This window comes from Alnus glutinosa, chromosome 3 (genome assembly GCF_958979055.1).
Source record: "Alnus glutinosa chromosome 3, dhAlnGlut1.1, whole genome shotgun sequence".
NCBI classification, from domain to species: domain Eukaryota; kingdom Viridiplantae; phylum Streptophyta; class Magnoliopsida; order Fagales; family Betulaceae; genus Alnus; species Alnus glutinosa.
This window is the reverse complement of record NC_084888.1, coordinates 465,376-484,969: the sequence shown is the minus strand read 5'-3', so window position 1 is coordinate 484,969 and position 19,594 is coordinate 465,376. Positions and strand designations below refer to the sequence as shown.

General features: G+C 35.2%; 2 protein-coding genes across 2 annotated transcripts; one reads left to right on the top strand and one right to left on the bottom strand.

The window, feature by feature from the left end:
• Positions 1–210: 210 nt before the first annotated feature.
• LOC133863786 (transcription factor bHLH94-like) lies at positions 211–1,866 on the top strand. Its single transcript, XM_062299880.1, has 3 exons — positions 211–810; positions 1,066–1,449; positions 1,572–1,866. Exons 1-3 carry the CDS (start codon positions 364–366, stop codon positions 1,665–1,667), a joined length of 927 nt encoding a protein of 308 aa, XP_062155864.1. The 5' UTR covers positions 211–363; the 3' UTR covers positions 1,668–1,866.
• A 2,398-nt stretch (positions 1,867–4,264) lies between these two features.
• Positions 4,265–13,511, bottom strand: LOC133862325 (uncharacterized). The gene is made up of 2 exons (XM_062298112.1): positions 12,457–13,511; positions 4,265–4,959 (listed from the first exon to the last, which is right to left on the bottom strand). The coding sequence occupies exons 1-2, from the start codon at positions 12,740–12,742 to the stop codon at positions 4,589–4,591; spliced, it is 657 nt and encodes a 218-aa protein (XP_062154096.1). The 5' UTR covers positions 12,743–13,511; the 3' UTR covers positions 4,265–4,588.
• Positions 13,512–19,594: the final 6,083 nt, after the last annotated feature.

Below are 19,594 nucleotides of genomic sequence, written 5' to 3'. Positions count from 1 at the left end.
GGGAGTAAATTGTGAAGTCAAAAGCGCTTTGAAAACATATTAAATTATCAGTTATCCTAAGACGACAAAAGATTGTCATTTTAATAATTTAAATTATATTCCGACAACTTAATTGTCTTTAAAATACGTGGCTACAGCAACTTGCTCTTGTTTATAAATTATTAGATTGAATGAGGCCTTTAAAATTGAAGAGAGGTTGGGAGTTTGGTTTAATATATATAGTACTACTCGAAACACTTCTAGCTAGCTAGCTCCTCCTGGCCTGTTTAAGAGATTTTAAAAAAACCCTCTTGATTTTGTATTTCAGCGGTAGTCTGCTGTACTGCTCTGAGAGAGAGAGAGAGAGAGAGAGAGAGAGAGGTAATGGCTCTCGAAGCTTTGGTGTACCAACAGGGCTCGTACAGTCATGGCTTCAGCGATACCTATGTATTAGGAGGAGGTGGACCTGGGAGCTATTGCCTTGGTCTTGAAGAAGACAAACTATGCTTTGAAACATCTGACAATAATTATTTAGAATATTCTCCTTCTTCAATGGTGCAAGCTAGTGTGAAGGAGCCGGGCACCAACACTTCCTTCCCGGAGAATGGCACCGCTAATATTGGGTTCTTGGCTCAAGGGCTTTCTTCGCTGAAAGCTCCAGCAGCGACCATGGGCAGGCTAAAAAGACGGCGCACCAGAAGCACCAAGAACAAGGAAGAAAAGGAGAATCAGAGAATGATTCACATTGCTGTGGAACGCAATAGAAGGAAGCAAATGAACGACTATCTCGCCGTGCTTAGGTCTATGATGCCTCCTTCTTATGTGCAAAAGGTACTCTTGATCTATTTCCTTCGTTAAATAATTGATTGGCTACCATTTTGATACTACTTTTTTGGTATACTTTTTTATTCAAATATCATGTTAAAGATCAAAAAAGCCTTTTGAAATTACTAATCCTAAGAGAATGCTTGTCTTAGCTTCTATTGTGTGTATATATATATATATATATATATATATATATATATTGATCTCTCTGACCTCTCTCTCTCTCTCTCACACACACACACACATCTGATCGATCACTAGGGGGACCAAGCATCAATCATAGGGGGAGCCCTTAATTATGTGAAGGAGCTTGAGCAGCTCCTCCAATCCCTGGAAGCCCAGAAGAGAATAAGCAAGCAACCACCAGACGGCAGTTTGTCCTCCGTCTTCTCGGGTTTCTTTACCTTCCCTCAGTACTCCGCCTTTTCCACTGAATCCAGTGAGTCAATGGCCGAGAAGCATTCAGCCATTGCAGACATTGAAGTGACAATGGTGGAACGCCATGCCAATATCAAAGTACAATCAAGAAAACATCCAAAACAGCTCTTGAAAATGGTTGCCGGGTTGCACTCCTTGCACCTTATTGTTCTTCACCTCAATGTCACTACCGTTGAGAATATGGTCCTTTACTCTTTCTGTGTTAAGGTAAAAAAAAGAAAAAAGAAAAAAAAAAAGAGTTAATAGAATTAAACTGCATGTCACATATTTATATTTGTCGAAAATTGAAAACCCAATATGAATATGGAATTGTTCTTGCTTTGAGACAGGTTGAAGATGAGTCTCAGCTAACCTCAGTGAATGAGATTGCAGCTGCTGTGAAGGAGATGGTTGGCAGGATCCAAGTGGAAGTTCAATTTACTTGAATGCTTTTATGTACTTGGTGAAGTGCTTTCTGCTTCATGCAAATTAATCTGAGCAAGCAACGTACGTACGTTCAAATCTGAGCAAATTTGTTGCCCCTGAGAACTAATTAAACCATATTGTGCAAGCTAGCAGTGTTCAATTGCCAATACTCTGTAAATGTAATTAATGTAGCGTATTCGAGCCTTATTATACTGTTAATTAATGACTCACTCAATTAACAATTCTTTTTCTCTTATTTTTGGTGGGTATCGAACGACGACCCACTCTCGCTAGACAACTATCCAGCCCATCAATCATCAGCGTGGGTCAGCTCTTGATTGAGAAATTAAAAGGACTATTAATTAAATAGATGAGTGAAAAGAAAAAAGATTTCCTGATTTAGAAACGTACAATTATGTTTGGAGATCGAGGCCGAGCTTATATGCTTTGAACATGGAAGTAATCGATCACATGATGATCACTCGCAATTATTATTGTAGGGAAGGAATAAAACCTATCCATTTTTGGGTTGAAGTGCTGTATTTGATGAAATTTCAGTTGTTGTTTTTAAATTCAATTAAATGATTGGCTTTATTATATTAATTTTTTGAGAATGAAAAGTGTAGGCCAGGGTGATACTAATTACTTATTGGGATTGGAATTGTGAAATAAACATGAAACTTTTCGGGACGGACTCCTACCATCCCTCAACGGTCGGTAATCTCTCCATGATTGCCTTTTAGAACTACGTAGATGACATATAGATTGAACTTTCCCGATTGCGTGTTGCGTTTGGCATTCTTGTACTGCCTTCTGCAGAAACTTCCAAGAAACTTCAATAAATTAAATCAAAATCTATTCCCTAATTTGATCTACTTTCGATCTACAAAGTACGTTCGTATTTCTTTATCTTCCTTTAACATGGATTAATGCCCAAATGCCAATGAATAAAAGAAGATCGATGAAAAAACATGATACAAAATATATATTTCAAATTAGAAGCTGCTAATTAACTTATTAAGTAAACATTTCAATTGTTTTAATAAAAATCTAGCAGCAGGATCGGATCAAGTGTACGTAACCTTCACAAGGAGGAGGGATTAATATATATATATAAGGAAGGGATTGAAAGCAAGTGACCCAAATGACCTCTAATATATATATATATATATATATGAGAAGATAAAGGGTAACATTATTAGCTTCTACCATAGTTTTTGCAGAAGGCTAGGAAGCTTTATACATAAAATATAGGACAATGGCATCGTCTTTATAAAAGTTCAGACGCACCTGAAAAAGCCAAATATCAAGGAGATTCGGTTTTCACAAGAAGTCCGAAGCACGTTGATCCAGGAAGTGACAATAATAATTAGGTCTTTAATTTATTTAAATTATGAGTTTTATTTGAATTAAATTATGGAGCTTGACCCAAAGATTTAAGTTATTTGTAATTTAATAATGGGCTAAGACCAAATTCAATCACATTAGCTTAAATTATTTGTTATTTAATAATGGGCTTAGCCTTTAGATCAAAGTGAGTCACATTAAGGTTTGGGTTTAGTCTATGAGCCTATTTAAGTATAATATTATATTGTAATAGACAAATTATGATTAAATAAAAATATATTTATTTCTTGGAGGCATGATTCTTTTTTTCTTTTGGTGGTGAGAAGTCACAAAGGCCAATGAAACGCTGTCAAAACCAATAAAACGCTAATTTGTTCTTCCATATTGTTAATTTGGTGAGGTTCCAAGTTAACAAAGATTTTATTTTTAATTTTCTTGTCAGTTTTAATTTCTGCAGAGTCACAAGTACAACGAAGAGCTATAATGTTCAAAAAAGAAAATCTATAAAGGCAGGCATAAAGCTACCCTATTGGGTGAAGTACAAGGCACGGCTGCCATGAACAGCCTTGGAAGATTTAAAAGCTTTCCAAGTTTCAGTTGACACACAGGGCATAGATATCTGCACCAAAGCACTTGGAAATTGGAATGGATATCAATAATAGATGGATATGGCGATAGCGCACACGTGTTATTTTGTCCGGACTATAACCAGCCCTTGACCATGGTCAATGACTTTCTCTGAGAATGACATCTAACTTTTATGCGAGTATTCCAGTGCAACTTCTAATTGGGATATGAATGACTTTCAGTTAAAACTATGTTAAGACTAAAGTATGGTTGATCCTTGATTAATCACAAAAAAAAAATATATGTTTAAGGGTGATAAACAAAAAAATATATAGACACAGAGATTCACCGAACTAGGGACATATTCTGGATGACAGCTTCGGACGAATAAAGCCATCAATGAGCTATATAGAGGATCCCTACTTGATACGAAATAATAGAACATGAACTTCACCCCCAACAAGCAACAGCTTTCATGCGTTGCAGCTCAATCCGTTGCTCGTTCTAATACGCAAGGACTTTCTAAAGCTCAATCCGTTTTTTCTTAGACTAGTTAAATCGATCTCTTTAAAAGATTTGTTTTCCTGATGAAGCAGAATTATCCAAAGCTAGTCAATCTAGCATATCTCAACAATGAACAGAGTGTTTAAGAGATGAGGGTGCGTGATCAATACCACATTCCGAGGCCAAAGGGGTACACAAGTTGTCTGCATATATAGCAGATGGCTGGAGATCAGATTTTCATTAATAATCTAAATTGAGTTACAATATATCTATTCCAGAAAAACAGAAATGGAAGAATAGTTGGTATCAACTAACACAGCATCGAGGTGGACTAACCAAAATTTTAAAAAAAGTTAACAAAAATTTCGATAGTATTGGCCCCCAAGAAAAAACCTATCCCATCCCCTTTTCCGCTTGGAAGGCCCAAACAAAGACGATTTCCCTGCAGTATGGAGACGTATCATCAACATCACCAACGACCATAATTAACTCCCAAAACTTGATTCCTTGGAGTCTTTCAACATTAACTTCTATATCCCATAGCTTGAGTCTGAAGATTTTGGTTGTCTTCTAATAGACGGTCATATTCAAGAAGTAGATCTGCAGCTTGTTTTTGTAGGGCAGCAACATGGCTTTCAGCAGTTTCAACCCTCTTATCTTTCTCTTCAGATTCTAGCTTCAGCTTTTTCAAATTCTCCGATAGAGTCGCAATTTCCTCTTGCAGCAGCTTTAACTCCTTGGAAGACTTCTCCTCTTTTTCTTTCAGCTGCATCTTTTCTTTCTCAAGCCTTTCAACTTCCTCTTTTGAAGCTCCCACGCTACTCCTCAACCCAATAAGCTTTTGTAGATAATGGTGCAAACGGTCAATAATGAATCCAAGAAATAGGGTAAAACCTGCAAAATCAAATGCGGGCTTTCAGAAAACAAAGGTGAGACTGATCTGAAAGGAAATTAACGCAGACTATATAATGAGAAATTAGCTGCTGGTTCAGATATCTCCATTGCCCTGCCAACAATCAAAATGCACCACATCAATATAAGACAAGCATTGCTTGATAGTTGATGAAGGAAAACCTCAACCTAAATGTTTGCTGTATTTTGGTAAACTAAGAGCAGAGTGCTCCGAAACATGATGTGCCACTCCCTAATTGGTAAGTGGACACTACCAGAGAAACTCAAATTGGAGAACAGCATTCAAAACTATGAGCAGTGACTTCTAACCAAAATTTACTACTCTTACGAAATTACATTAAAACATGTAATGAAGCTGCATTATTCGTTCACATAGTCTAGGGATAAAGTATTCTGCATCATACAACCAAGATAAGCAAAAGGTATTTAAAACTCATGTTACTTGAGGTGGCCAATCAAGTTAAAAGTAAGCAGTAGATAAAGTCACTTCACAGAAGCTGGTAGTCTCATAAAGCCAACCAATATTTAGCATGAACAGAAGCCACCAACATTCAATATGTCGTCTATATAACCATATCCTCGTATAGGTGGACACCTGATTTAAGTCCTCGCATGAGTAGTGAGACTAGTACCTCCCTATCTAGCTTACATAATATCAGAATGTCAATCAAAAAGTCCCAACAAGCTCCTACTTTTTCACTATACATATATTTGAGATCATTAAGATTGTAAATGTAGAGTACCATATTCACTACCAAATGATTTTGTACTCAATGACTTTTTTAAGTTATATACACACGGATATTTTATAGTTTCACACTATATACAAACATGCAGATAATAGAATAGCATCTAAGTGGGTGTGGGTGTGACTAGCCAATGAAAAAAATATGGTTGAATCTCTTAGTGGGTGTGGCCATCTTGCTAAGAAGTTAGGAGAACAATGGATTAACATGTATTTAGAGTTTCAACTTCAGCCATATATGATCAATGTTATGAGCCCTTTCAACCAATTAATTTAACATTCTGGCTGTCAGGCACCATGACTAGAATGCATTTTAACAGAATACATGCAACTTAAAGTTCTGCAATAAACTTATCAACAAAAATGTTTATGACTCGTTTGGGTGTGCGATTTTTTTTGGTATTATATTCTACTATTTTGTATTATATTCAAAATTGCGAATACCGAGAGAACTTGTTTTTTGAAATTATGTTTTGATGGTTTAGAAAATCTGAGATAAAATTAGAAAAAGTTGAATAAAATCTTAGTAGAATTTGAAGTATAAAAAACAACACAAACATGTTTTTGAAAAATAATAAAATATAATAAAAAAGCAATTGTTACCCAAACATTCCCTTACAAACTCATGATTTCATGTAGACAAATCCAGGCTTCACAGTAGCTTCTAACCATTACGGTTAGACTTCCTTTGACATGGTTAGACATGGGTGAAAGAAAATGTCAATGGAGGTCATATCATGTGGGATGCAATCATAACATCCAACATTCAATTCAAGATTGGGTTTGGGTTTGGGTTGGTTGCCATTCTTTCGTGCACATTAGAGCATACCCAACAAGCTCTCTATTCCAAAGTTTTCACTAAATTTTGGTGAATATCTCAAAAAAAAAAAAACTCATTTCAGCAAACTCTCTATAATTTTTCTATTTTGTCTCGTCAGAATTCCACCCCAAAGTTGGCTCACAAATTCAATGAGCTATTCAATCTTTTTTTTTTATCATTTTTTTAATTCCTCTCCCCTTTCACTTCACTTTTCACTTTTCATCTCTCCTCATCTGTTAGGAGTGGTTGCCTAAAACCAATAAAAATTTAATATTTAGTTAAAATAGAGAAATATTTGGAGAGTTCGGTGTAGAAAGTTTGTTAAAAGTAGTAGTCAAAATAACAAAAGTAGATCTTTTATCTAAAATTTTGTTAAAGTTTGGAGAACTTGTTGGGGATGCTCTTAGGTGACGAATGTACTTTGACTTTATATGTTTCGAAAACAAGGAATAAACAATAATTACTTCAAATTCACATTTCATTTTCGGCCAGTTTGGAGGTTTCCGGCAATGTTTTGGCCGGTTACCAGTGCTGGCCAGCTCTATTCTTTTTCAGCCAGTTTTAGTTATGTTTCGGCCAGTTCTGTTCCTTTTCAGCCAGTTTTAGTTGTATTTCGGCCGGTTCAAACGTTTTCGGCTAGTTCAGCTAAGTTTTTCGGCGTTCATATTGTTTTTTGTCCAGTTTGCTGATATTGGTCAGTTAAATGTTATTGCGGCCAGTTTTGACAATTTTCCGGACAGTTCAGTTTGTTTTTGACTGATTTGGTGGCTTTAAGGCCGATTTCATGGTGTTTTCGACCGGTACTTTATGTTTTTCAACCAATTTGATGGTATTTCAGCCTGCAGATGACTGTTTACAAAGTCTTTGTGTCAATAAGAGTTCATATGTTACAAGTTGGGCTTACATGATATATAAGCTCCAGCTCAAGGGCAAGTGTTAGAAAGAAAGGGAAAAGGGTCCTTATTCTAGAAAGTAGTGACGTGTCCCTATGAGGTGTCTAATACAATGCAGCTTGGCTCTGATACCAACTGATGCAGTGCGTTATGGCTCTGATACCAACCAATGCAGCGTGGCGTAGTGGGAAGCAGAAACTACAAACACAAAACCCGCAACTCTCCTATAAATCCTCGAAAATTCCAAGAATTATAGGGAGTAAGGGGAAAGCTCTCTCAAGAGTAGTTCCTACAGATAAAACTGATAATAAAAACACATTGAGTGGTCAAGTTGTCCTTATTGTGCTTAAATATAAGTTAGTGACGCAGCTCTGAAAGAAAAATTACAAACTAGCCTTAATTAAAATAATCACAAACTCCCTTGAGTTAATGTGCGGGAGTGTCGAGCAAAATTTGTCCTGTGATTAGTCACAATCTCGCTCAAGCGAGAGTCAAGCGAGATTTTTGCACCAAATTTTTGGACTTCTGTTGACAGCTCTTTTTGACCTAGTAAACATTGAAATTAGAAGTTTTTAATGAAATACAAATTTCAGCCCTCTGAATCATCTTTGCAATGCCACCAAGGTTGCATTCATCTGATATTGGAATCAAAAGATACGGCAGTTTTACTCCGACTGCTCTGCTTGGTTTCATGATTATCAATTTGCTTGACTTGATGAAGCCACGTATAAACTGGTCTGCACCAGTGTCCTAGTGCGAGGCACCCTAAATATAGAACATTGTATGTGCTCCTATAAATACTAGTGTATGAATGAAAAGTGTGAATTTTTTGCGAAATACACCAATTTTAACAATGAACTACAGACTCTATGGTATGAATTTGGTTAAAGAATTCAACTAGAAAATAACTTAGGACAAAGGAAGGCAATATACGTAATTTCAAATAAATCATGTTGCAGAGTTCCAGTCCCTTCATAAAATGAAAATTATTGCCGAAATACACTAAATTTAACAATGAACTACAGACTCTATGGTATGAATTTGGTTAAAGAATTCAACTAGAAAATAACTTGGACAAAGGAAGGCAATAGACATAATTTCAAACAAATCATGTTGCAGAGTTCCAGTCACTTCATAAAATGAAAATTATTGCGACTCACATTTTTAATTACAATAAAAGACTTTGATATCTGATGCGACAACAATTATTGCCTTACCTCATCATTTCTTCATTTCTTTTCTATTCTCAATCCTACCAAAACTGAAGATTATCTGAACATTAACTTTGTCGAGAAATTTTCAACACAGTCAACTGCATAAACAAACTGAAAACTAAATGCTTATGGTTTTACCATACCACATCAATTGAAAGAACCAGGTGAAACAGACCATTCTTTTCAGCCACTCTCAAGCCACATAATACTCTCACAACCAAACAATCTATCAATATATTTGTATAATCATCAAACCACGTATTTTCCAAAAATGCATTCAAAACCTTTGTGATATGTTCATGAGGGACAAAACTACGATGTGATAAAGGGATAACACATGAATAATTTACAGGATTTAGGTAAGGCCATTCAAAAATTACTCAGACAAACTATATTTATTCTACAAGAAAACTCAGTGGCAAAAGCATTGGACACACTAGTCACGACCAATGGGATTCTTTACTACAATTCTAGATGTGTAAATGGGACATTACTTCTCCAAACCTTTACAATTTTTTTTTTGTTTTTTTTTTGAGGGGGAGGGGGGGGGGGGGGGAGGAGGACTTCTTTCTTTTTCTTCTTAAGAAAAATAATAAGTCCAGATGCTATTGACTGATTGAGTGAACAAGAAACTGTAATTTAACACAGTATACACTATTTAAATAATTGTTCTAGATTATCATGTTTGCCTTACTATTTTTTATGCATTTTAGATATATGTGGAACTACAGACAGGCAAAATGTCCTCAATCAGAAGGTTAAGGATCATGCTTATCTCAGCTTTCTGCAAAACACCACGTCCTCCAGTTTAAAAGGGCACAAGTATCTTGGGTAAATGGCACCTATATGTTTTGCCAAGTCTATTCCATCTGGGGCCACATTTATGTTAAAATTTCATGTCATTCCTCATTATCTCTGCCCACATCAGATTTGTCACAGAGCTATGCTCTTATCATATTTCAACCATTTTCTCAAAATAGTTCAAACATTTTATATACTTTTCCAAGATCACTAATTCAGGAACAATTGGAAAGCGTAATCTGAACATAAAATGAAATTCAAATGCCTCATTTTAAAAGGGACCTGGGTGGGAGAAGGGGGGGGGGTACTTTTCTATCCATTAGTAAACCTCAGTCAACCCACTTCTCTCACTATTTCCTAGAGAGAGAAGCTTTTCAATCTCTCTTAGTAGAGATTCCTCCTCTCTCCTCCCTCCCTCCTCGTCCCGCCTCCTTCCTCCCTTCTCTTTCTCCTTTAATCCTTTTTCTTTCCCTTTTTTCTTTACCTTTTTAGAAGTTAGATCTACCCTACTCCCTCTCTCTCCACCCACTGCCACCATCATCCCCCGCACCCTCCACCAACCACATGTGAATTCTACATGTCGTCCCTTTGCGCGTGGATCTCACACGCCACTCATCAGATGGTAGTTTTTTTTTTTTTTGTCTTCTCCCTCCCCTTCTCTTTCTCCTTTTTTTCCTTTTTTTTTTTTTTTTTTTTTTTTTTTTTTTCTTTTGCTTACTTTCCATTTTTGGAAGTTAGATCTACTGCCCTCCACCCACCGCCACCATTAGTCCCTTCTCCGTACCCCGTGTGTGCATCCTACGTGAATTCCCGTCTGTAACGGGTCTAGTGGGTTAGTTGGGCCGTGTAATCAGTTTAGTAGGATTAGTGGGCTTTCTTTGTAATTGCTCAGTTTTAAAGGGCCATTTACTTTGTAATTTTGGTAGCATTTCTGTTCATGTGTTAGGCTTTGTCGCAAGTTCATTAGAGCAACTGATCCAATTGAGTAGTGTTGTATAAATACATCGAGGAAAATCAATGAAATCAGGCAGAAAGTATTATCTTGAAATTCATCTTCTCTCTCTATTCTCTTGGAGGCTGCCTACCTCAAAACAAGTCATTTTCCTCACCTAATTCATTCATCTAATCATCATATTCTCTAATTCACGTCTCATTTCATCCCAATTACATTAACAAGATTACAATTTGATATACATCTCACCATTTCTACACAATTATTCATCAAACAAATTCAATCAAAAACCCTAGAAAACAAATTCACCATTACAAATGGTATCAAAGCCCTTTGATCCTACCATGGAAGAGGATACAAGATTTTCCAAATTCTCATATTCTTTGGTGGCAAGAGTGCAGCAACAAGAAAATCAGAAAAAGAGATGCGAGGAATTAGCCTTACAGATGAGCCAAATAACAGAAAACCTAAGATCATTGGCTAACATCCTTAGGTTGGATTTTCTCAATTTTTATGGGAAAAACCCTACCAAATGGATCTCTAAAGCCAACCAATTATTTTCTTACTATCAAAATCCCTCTTATCAAAAGACTTTGAGGGCTTATTTTTTAATAAGTAAATCTAGTCTTATTGAAAGTTTAAGGCGCCCCTTTGAGAGCTTCTTACCACATGAAAGGTGATGCTTTGGTTTGGTTTCAAGAGGAAAAGGCATTAGGTTGCTTTACTAGCTGGGAGCAGGGCTGAAAATTTTTGACACGACCCACAAACTCAATACGAAATTAGCAGGCTAGGGTTAAAGGGTCTGACTTGTTTAATAAAATGAGTCTAGTTATAGTTGACTTATATAATCTTATATCCATGCATCGAAACAACCCAAATCCGACCAGCGACGTTTAGGACTGGCAATTTTTTAAACGACTCGCAAATCCAACACTAAATTAGCAGGTAATGGTTGAGGGGTCTGACCCATTTAATTAAATAGGTCGGATTATGATTTAACTATATAGTCTTATACCCATGTCTTAACACAACTCGAACCCGACACGCGAACATGAATTGCCACCCCAAGCTGGGTGGCTTTTGTCAGAGAATTGCATATCAGATTTGAACCAAGAAGGGCTTATAGAAATACTTGGTCAACACAACCTGTAATCAGCTGGAACTGGAATTCAATTGTTGATTCGGTTCAATTCAAGGGTTCAGAAGATGACCAGCAAAAAGATGAATTTATGTCTGAGCCCTATCCTAGTGGTGATGCTGAGGCAGATTAGTATGGCAATGTAGATGAGATTGATAATGATGACTCTAACATAATCGAAGATACTAATGCTCCTACCATGAAATATCCTAAAGATTCAGGGTGGGATGACTTTGGGAATGATGTGTGCGCAATTCATGAAGTTCTATCTATTCAGTCAAGTAATATAGCTGATGAGCAGAGCCAGATTAAAGCTCTTGTCGATAGAGTGGCAATGTCAAGGTCCTGATAGCTTTGACCCTAACAGAGGATTGGGAAGGGACATAGGTGGTAAAATGGACGAACATGGTTTTGACTTTTGAGTTTGAGTGGAAAACAACTCCACAAGGTTGTGTTTCACTTTATTCAGCACTGCCTTACAAATGGTGATCCAAGGTTAGACATTAAAAGGGTGAAGGCACCAACTGGTATACCAAAGTCCATGTTGATGGCTATTCCAGATGGCTCATACGCATTGTCAAGGGGTGTAGTAGTGGTTTTGAAATCAAACGATGCGGCTTTTTTGGGAAAAAAAATTAAAAAAAAAAAAAAAAATTGAAGGGTTACCACCCAATTGTAAGGGTCTCACCCCCTCCTTGCGTACTCATTTTAGTTTTGATGAATTTTTATTAACAAAAAAAACAAAAAAAAAAGACTGGAAACCTCAGTCTCCTCCGTCTAAAACCATATTACTGTGCAACAATAAAAAATTTATTAAATAAAGAAACTAAATTAAATTCTACATAGTGAAATCGAGAAATAAGAAATTAAAAAAAAAATCCAAAAAAAAGAAAAAAGAGAAAGAGAAAAAACATACCCATGAGTGAAGCCTCAAGCAAATGGGTCCTCCATAGAACCTGATCCATGGGTGACATGGTGCCAAGCTTTGCACCCTTGTTCTGGATCTTAACAATGCTCATAAGGCTTGATAGGAGAATGACCGACATGGTACCAGCTATGGTTTTCATTGTAGCAGGACCTTTACCCATTTTCAGCTGATCCAAACTTTTTATCACGAGCTCTCTCAATGGCCCAATCTTGACCAATAGAAGGAATGCCACAACACCCTCAGCAAACAAAACCAAGAACAACAATTGAATCATTTCTCTGCTTCAACGAAGTAATGCACACCTTGCTGCAATTTTGGAAAAGCCTTGAATTTCCCCTAATGCCAATTAATCTTCATACGAAAATATAAAATCCCACCCCAGAAAACCAGCCGTATATTTCAAATCCATAGACTCATCCGTAAAATAGAAGGAAAGAAGCTTCCTTGCAGAGATTGTTATTTCTATTGCAACAAGAAGAACTGAACCAAAAAGAAAAGAATTTAACCACTAATGCAAAGCCTTGGTGTGTTTAGAGTTTTCATAGAAATGAAAGGAGACCCACTCCATTAAGCCTAGCTTTATCCTCAAACAATGAGGAATTGAGGACACAGATCTGGGCATTTAGCCATACTAAGAAAGAAAGAAACTCTTTTTCTAATGGCTTTTCTTCAGGAAATTTAATGGGCTAATTTGGTTTTGGGGATAAGTGGGGGTGTAATATGCAAATGTGTTTGCTTTTTCTAGGCCAAAAAGCAATAGGGGCGAGAAAGAAAATAAAATAAATGCGTAATCTCAGCCAAAAAGCGAAGCTGAAGAGAAAAAAAATAAAGAAAAAGAAATTAGTTTAAGAGGCACAAAGGATTGAGGGGAACTGTGGAAGGCATTAGGGGCAGTCCAGAGAGGCCGGATGTTTATCATGTGTATGGCAGTGCATCATAAGCGGGTGTTTGGAGTTTGCAGGTGGGGGAGATCATTGCTGTTGTGTACTTGTGTTGACACTTGACAGTTTTAACATGGTCCATGGAGGTGGTGTTTGCTGTGCTCTTTGATGTCGACAAAAAATCTTGTTGCTATTCATACTTTGAAATCGTCTCTACCTTAGCTAGTAGCCTAGTAGCTTCACATTAAACGAAGAGTTCGAAGGGCCGTTTGGTAAACTTCTTAAAAACCCTTTTCTTTTCTTTTTTCAAATATAAGTTAACCAGGGGAATTTCTAAGTGTGGCCGGCCTTATTATTACTCACGCATATCTTGAAACAAACTTTAAAACTCTTTTCAAAAATTACAAAACAATTTTTTTAATATATATATATATATATATCATATTTTTTTCCAAAGAGAAAATTGTTCAAAAAAATCTGGCAACTCCGTGGTGGCCGCCAAAACCACCAAATCACCACCATAGTGGACCACCTTAGTGGTGGCTGGGGCACCACCTTTGTGAACAACACTTTTTTCCTTTCTTTTTTTTATTTACTTCTATTTTGTAAAAATATTTCTCAATTTTGATTTTTCAAAAGATAAATATTACATATACTCTTAAGTACTTATGCTTTTGGTGTGACAATGAAAATCACCATTAAATATTCTACAAGTTAATCTATATATGATATATCGATGGTGATTTAAACTATCACATCAAGAAATAAGCACTTGAAAGTACATATACACCATTTTTCTTTTAAAAAACACTTCTTAAAATTTTACCAAACTAATTTTGATTTGTTGATCCCTAGGGTTGCAAATGAATTGAGTCGAGCCGAGTTCGAGCTTTTTTTGACCTGCTCGAATTTTTTTTAGTCTATTCAAACTCGGCTTGTGAGCTCGAAAAATTTTGAAAATTCTGTTCGAGGCTCGGCTCATTAAGGGTTTTTGAGTTTCAAACTTAGCTCGAACTCGTTATGTATTTTTGAAATGAACGAGCTCGAGCTTGGTTTTTTTTTTTTTGGCACTTTCAAGCCATTATAACAAGATTTAACATTCAATTCAAAGCAATTTAAAATATATAAATTTAAACTGAAATATTGAAAGTTAAAACATTGATTCTCAACATTCATAATGTTAACAAGCTATCAAACTTATAACTTAATATTTAAACTTAAAAATTACAATTTACAACTTACAACTTAAAACTTAAAACTTACAAGTTACAAAATTACAACAACTTTCAAATAACAAATTACATTAATTTACATATTACAACTTACAAAATACAAATTAAAAATTACAAACTACAAACAACAAATTACAAGTTACAACTCACTTCATAAAGCCAACATTCAACAACAAATTCCATATTACATTCTCAAGAATTCCAAGTATTTCAATTTTCTAACACATCCAAGTATCCATCAATGGTCTATCCAAGCTTCAAGCTAACAAGATTCTCAAGAATTTCAAATTTCCAAAACATCCAAATATACAAACATAGAAAACATGAACTACAAATCTAAGTTATCGAAGTTCTAACATTCACAAAAACAAGTCCAGTAGCATATCCATGTGGATAGATAGTCCCCATCTCACAAATTCCAACAAAAACTAGTCAATAGTTAACCTGCCAAGGCTGCCAGCTTGCAAAGCTTCAAGCTAACAATATAACATCTTAACATATACAAAATAACATAAACTAGTAAACTACAAAGTCTACACTACACAAGCATTCAAAAAAATTAAGTTTAATTGTCAAGCTTACAAAATAAACAAGTTTAAATACAAGGCACTATGGCAATGCAGCAAATCCCCCAGGAGGTAGGGATTAGCTTCTTCGCCTGTTTATTACACATTTACAATAGAAAATTAAAAAATTAGTAAGAAATTAATAATCATAATAAAAAAAAAGTAAGCATGTAAACAGAACATAATCAATGTATAACCAGTGTATAAATGAGTCCAAAATGACCATTAAATAAAACAGAATCAACTTACCATGAGCCTACAAAATACTAACAAAAACTTCACCCAAATACAACACTTCCAGAATAGTTCAAGTCCACTTCCATACCAAGTATCTACTTAAAATAACCAAACAAAAAAGTAGATGAGTTATTTTTTTTAAGGCAAAGTACAGAATAGCAAAATAAATATATATTAGAATTTCATATCATTAACTATAACAAAAAAAATACTCCACAATCCAGCACTAAGGCAACTCCATCTCCACCAAAGAAGGTTCATCCAACTACCAAAAAAAAAATTGGTTACTATTTATTTAAGGGAAAAGCTAAAACTCATTTAACAACACACCTACAAATTATAATACTCACATTAGAAGATTTACTAAGTCTATGTAGTGCTCGAACCCAATCAGCTCCACACAGCAGAATCTCAACATTTTTAGTAGATAAAGATGCACAATAGAGATCAATGACCCTTCCACCAGTACTAAATGTAGATTTCGAACTTACTGTAGTGATAGGAATTGCAATGATGTCCCGTGCCATCTTAGATAAAATGCGGTACTTATGTTGATTGGATTTCCACCACTCAAAAGCATCAAACTTCAAATTAGCACCCTCATCACAGATATAAACATCTTCTTCCAAATATATTTTCAGATTTGACTTCACAAGTTGAAACGGTATCAACACTTCTTACAAAAGAGTTAAACATAGCCATTCCACTATTAGTGCTCCTTTGAACACCACCAGGTGAACCATCAATTGAAGATAAAGTAGAATTATAATTACTTTAATGCCCACGGGTTGGGGCAGCAGTTAAGTTGTGGGCATCAACATACTCACCTTACAACTCATTTAAAACACTACGTACCTTTTCAACATTTCTAGTGGCTTTAGGCTCTTCATAAATTTCTAAGAAATAAAATTGTACAAGTTTCAACTTAAACCTTTGATCCAAAACAGCACAAACAGCCATGGGCAGATTGCATTCCCCCCAATACTTCTCAAATTTCAAATACATTTTTTCTGCCATTGTTCTTACATAAACATTGGCATCCTTATATTTTTTTACCCAACACATCTCTTATTCTTCAAATCACAGGAATAAATAAATTAGAAGTTGGATAATTACTCCATGATACTATCTTTGTCACCTCATTAAAAACTTCTCAAACATGACAAACATTCTTAACTTTAATCCAATCATCAACATTTGGCACCCAACGAAAACTTTGATCCCTATCTTCATACCTTGGGAACACCTCCCTTAACTCTAATGCAGCAAACATCATATAAGTGTTATTCCACCTAGTAGGAACATCTAAAATCAGTTTTTTATAAGACAATTGTAACTGCTTTGCAATTTCAACAAATTGTTTCAACCTACCTTCCGATGCAACTATATACTTTCTACCATCCCTAACACAATTCACAATATCTCCAATTTGACTAATACCATCTTGCACTAACAGATTAGTGGTATGAGCACAACAACATATATGAAAGAGTTGTCCCTTAACAAATAATGTATTTTTCAAAGCAAAATCATATTTTAAAATTCGAATGGCCACATCATTGTTTCTTACATTGTCTTCTGTTATTGTAGACACCTTATTCTCAATTCCCCACTTAATGAAACTCTTTTGAAGCGCATCAGCAATTATAACACCACTATGAAGGGATAGGACATTAAAAAAGTTCAAAACACGTTTTTGTAAATGCCACAAAAAATCAACAAAATGACATGTAATTACCATATGAGACACTCTCTGACTTGAGGTCCACATGTTAGTAGTTATGTTTACTTTGTTAAGATTTCTCAACAAAATTTTCAGATTCTTTTTCTCTATTTCATAGGTAGACATACAATCATTTTTAGCAGTTGTATGAGATATCTTTTGCCAATAAGGAGTGTTAACCCTCATAAACTTGTTAAACAAAACATGTTCCACTACCATAAAATGATACTCATGGTAAAGTATCATATGAGAAGCAAGCTCTCGTACCTTCTTTTGATTATAAGTAAAACATGATCCGAAGCCCACACTGCCACAATCATAGTCAAATGTAATCACATTCTGCTTCTTACTAGCTCCTATGTGTGGAATATAACTATTCAAGTGTCTGTGAAACTGAGTTGTGGCACCCGAGGCAGGAATGCCAATGACGGATTTACAGTGAATGCACTGAGCTTTCTTCACACCATAATGCAGTACTTCCTTAAAGTCCCTCTAAATTGGAGAGGTCTTATTTCTCGGCTTCATTTCATAAGCATGCTTTTGAGAATCATCACCCTCCTAAACCTCCTCAGCCGCACAAGCACTTTCCCCACTGGGGATAGGCTGAACAGCATCTCCATTCGGTGATTCAAGACTTACAAGTCCATCATCATCATCTGATGCAATATTCATTAGATCTAGGTTCACATCAAGTGAACCTTCGTCTACATTGACTATCAACTCGTCCAAGGACAGAGAGTGGTAGCTGACTACATTACAATAATAAACACAAACTACAGTTACACAAAGATATACAGAGCATTAAATAAAACAAAATGAATAATAAATAAAACTTAAAAATTTAAATAGCAACATGTTCATACTACAAATTAAAACCTAAATGATAATCATGAAACATCAAAATGTATCATTTTTTTTGAAATTTCTCAAAACCCAAACAGAGACAGAAAGCTGAAAAAAATCATAGTATATTATACAGAGGATTAAATAAAATAGAATGAATAATAAATTAAACCTAAAAGTTTAAATAGTATCATGTTCATACTACAGATTAAAACCTAAATGATAATCATGAAACATAAAAATGTATCATTTTTCCCAAATTTCTCAGAACCCAAACAGAGACAAAGAGCTGGAAAAATCATAGCATATTATACAGATCATTAAATAAAACAGAATGAATAATAAATCAAACCTAAAAATTTATATAGCATCATGTTCATACTACAAATTAAAACCTAAATGATAAACATGAAACATCATAATGTATCATTTTTCTATAATTTCTTAGAACCCAAACAGAGACAGAGCTGAAAAAAAAAAAAAAAAAAAAAAAAAAAAAAAAAAAAAACAAAGTATATTATACAGAGCATTAAATAAAACAGAATGAATAATAAATCAAACCTAGATTGTCATAAAACCCTAAAATCAATTTATCATTGAACATCAAACAACTGAAACAAATCAATTAATCAAACAAGGAAAAAGCTCAATGTTTTCTAAAAAATGGATAAATGAGAAAAAATGATTTTTTTTTTTTTTTTTTTTTTTTTTTTTTTGCCTTTGTTGGTTATCTTCGACCCAAGACTTAGAGTAAGAGATATGGCGAGAAAGAGTGAGAGAAGATGAACAAAATCATAAGATAGGCTAAGAGGATGAAGGAGAAAAAGAGATTCACCAAAAAAATCGGAAGGCCTTTGAGATTTTTAGAAAAAAACTCAAATCTTAGAGTTCTTTCTACAAGAGAGAAACCGAACTGACTAAACAAAGAACAAAGAGTAAATAACCAAAAATAAATAAAAAATAAAATTATACAACCCATAAGCCAATGAAGCTGAAGCGTGCGAATCGTGGTGTGAGTTGTCGTCCTCATGCTCAAGATTTGACTGAAAATCGTAGATGTGAAGCCTCGAGATCTATTGGTACAGAGAGAGGATGAGAGAGGCTGAGAGAGGGGTTGAGAGATTTTGGAGGAAAAGCTGCTGGCGGTGAGAGTTAGAGACATTTGTGAGAGAGATGAGATCAAATCTCATTGAATGCAACAGGTGGGTGGTTGAGAGCATTTACTCTCCTTTAGTCTGTTGAGGTGAGAAACGAAGAGTGTGAGTGGCGGAAATGAGAGAAAATAAAGAAACCCTAAACCTAAAACAACATAAGTCTCCCTCCATCTCTTTTTGGCCATTGGATCTTCATCAATGATGAAGATCCAACGGCCAAAACAAAGGCAACGAAATTGATAAAAAAGAAAAAGGAAGAGGCTGCTTGCCTACTTGGCAATTTCCAAAATTCAAACGGAATCAAACCTAAATTATTATATTTTAATATTTAACTCTTACATATATATATATATATATATATATATATATATATGAACAAGCCTATCGAACCGAGTCGAGTTTCTACGAGTTTTGTTCACGATCATACCCCGAGCCGAGCCAAGTATTGGCATGTTCAGCTCATTTATTAAACGAGTTTAAAAAAATGTTC

Bases quoted from the DNA above. Each gene is read 5' to 3' on its own strand.
- LOC133863786 (XM_062299880.1), top strand. From the start codon at position 364: ATGGCTCTCGAAGCTTTGGTGTACCAACAGGGCTCGTACAGTCATGGC. The intron at 811-1,065 runs GTACTCTTGATC...ATCGATCACTAG, and splicing joins CTCCTTCTTATGTGCAAAAG to GGGGACCAAGCATCAATCAT. The intron at 1,450-1,571 runs GTAAAAAAAAGA...GCTTTGAGACAG, and splicing joins TTTACTCTTTCTGTGTTAAG to GTTGAAGATGAGTCTCAGCT.
- LOC133862325 (XM_062298112.1), bottom strand. From the start codon at position 12,742: ATGATTCAATTGTTGTTCTTGGTTTTGTTTGCTGAGGGTGTTGTGGCA. The intron at 4,960-12,456 runs GTATGTTTTTTC...TTGATTTTGCAG, and splicing joins GCTTGAGGCTTCACTCATGG to GTTTTACCCTATTTCTTGGA.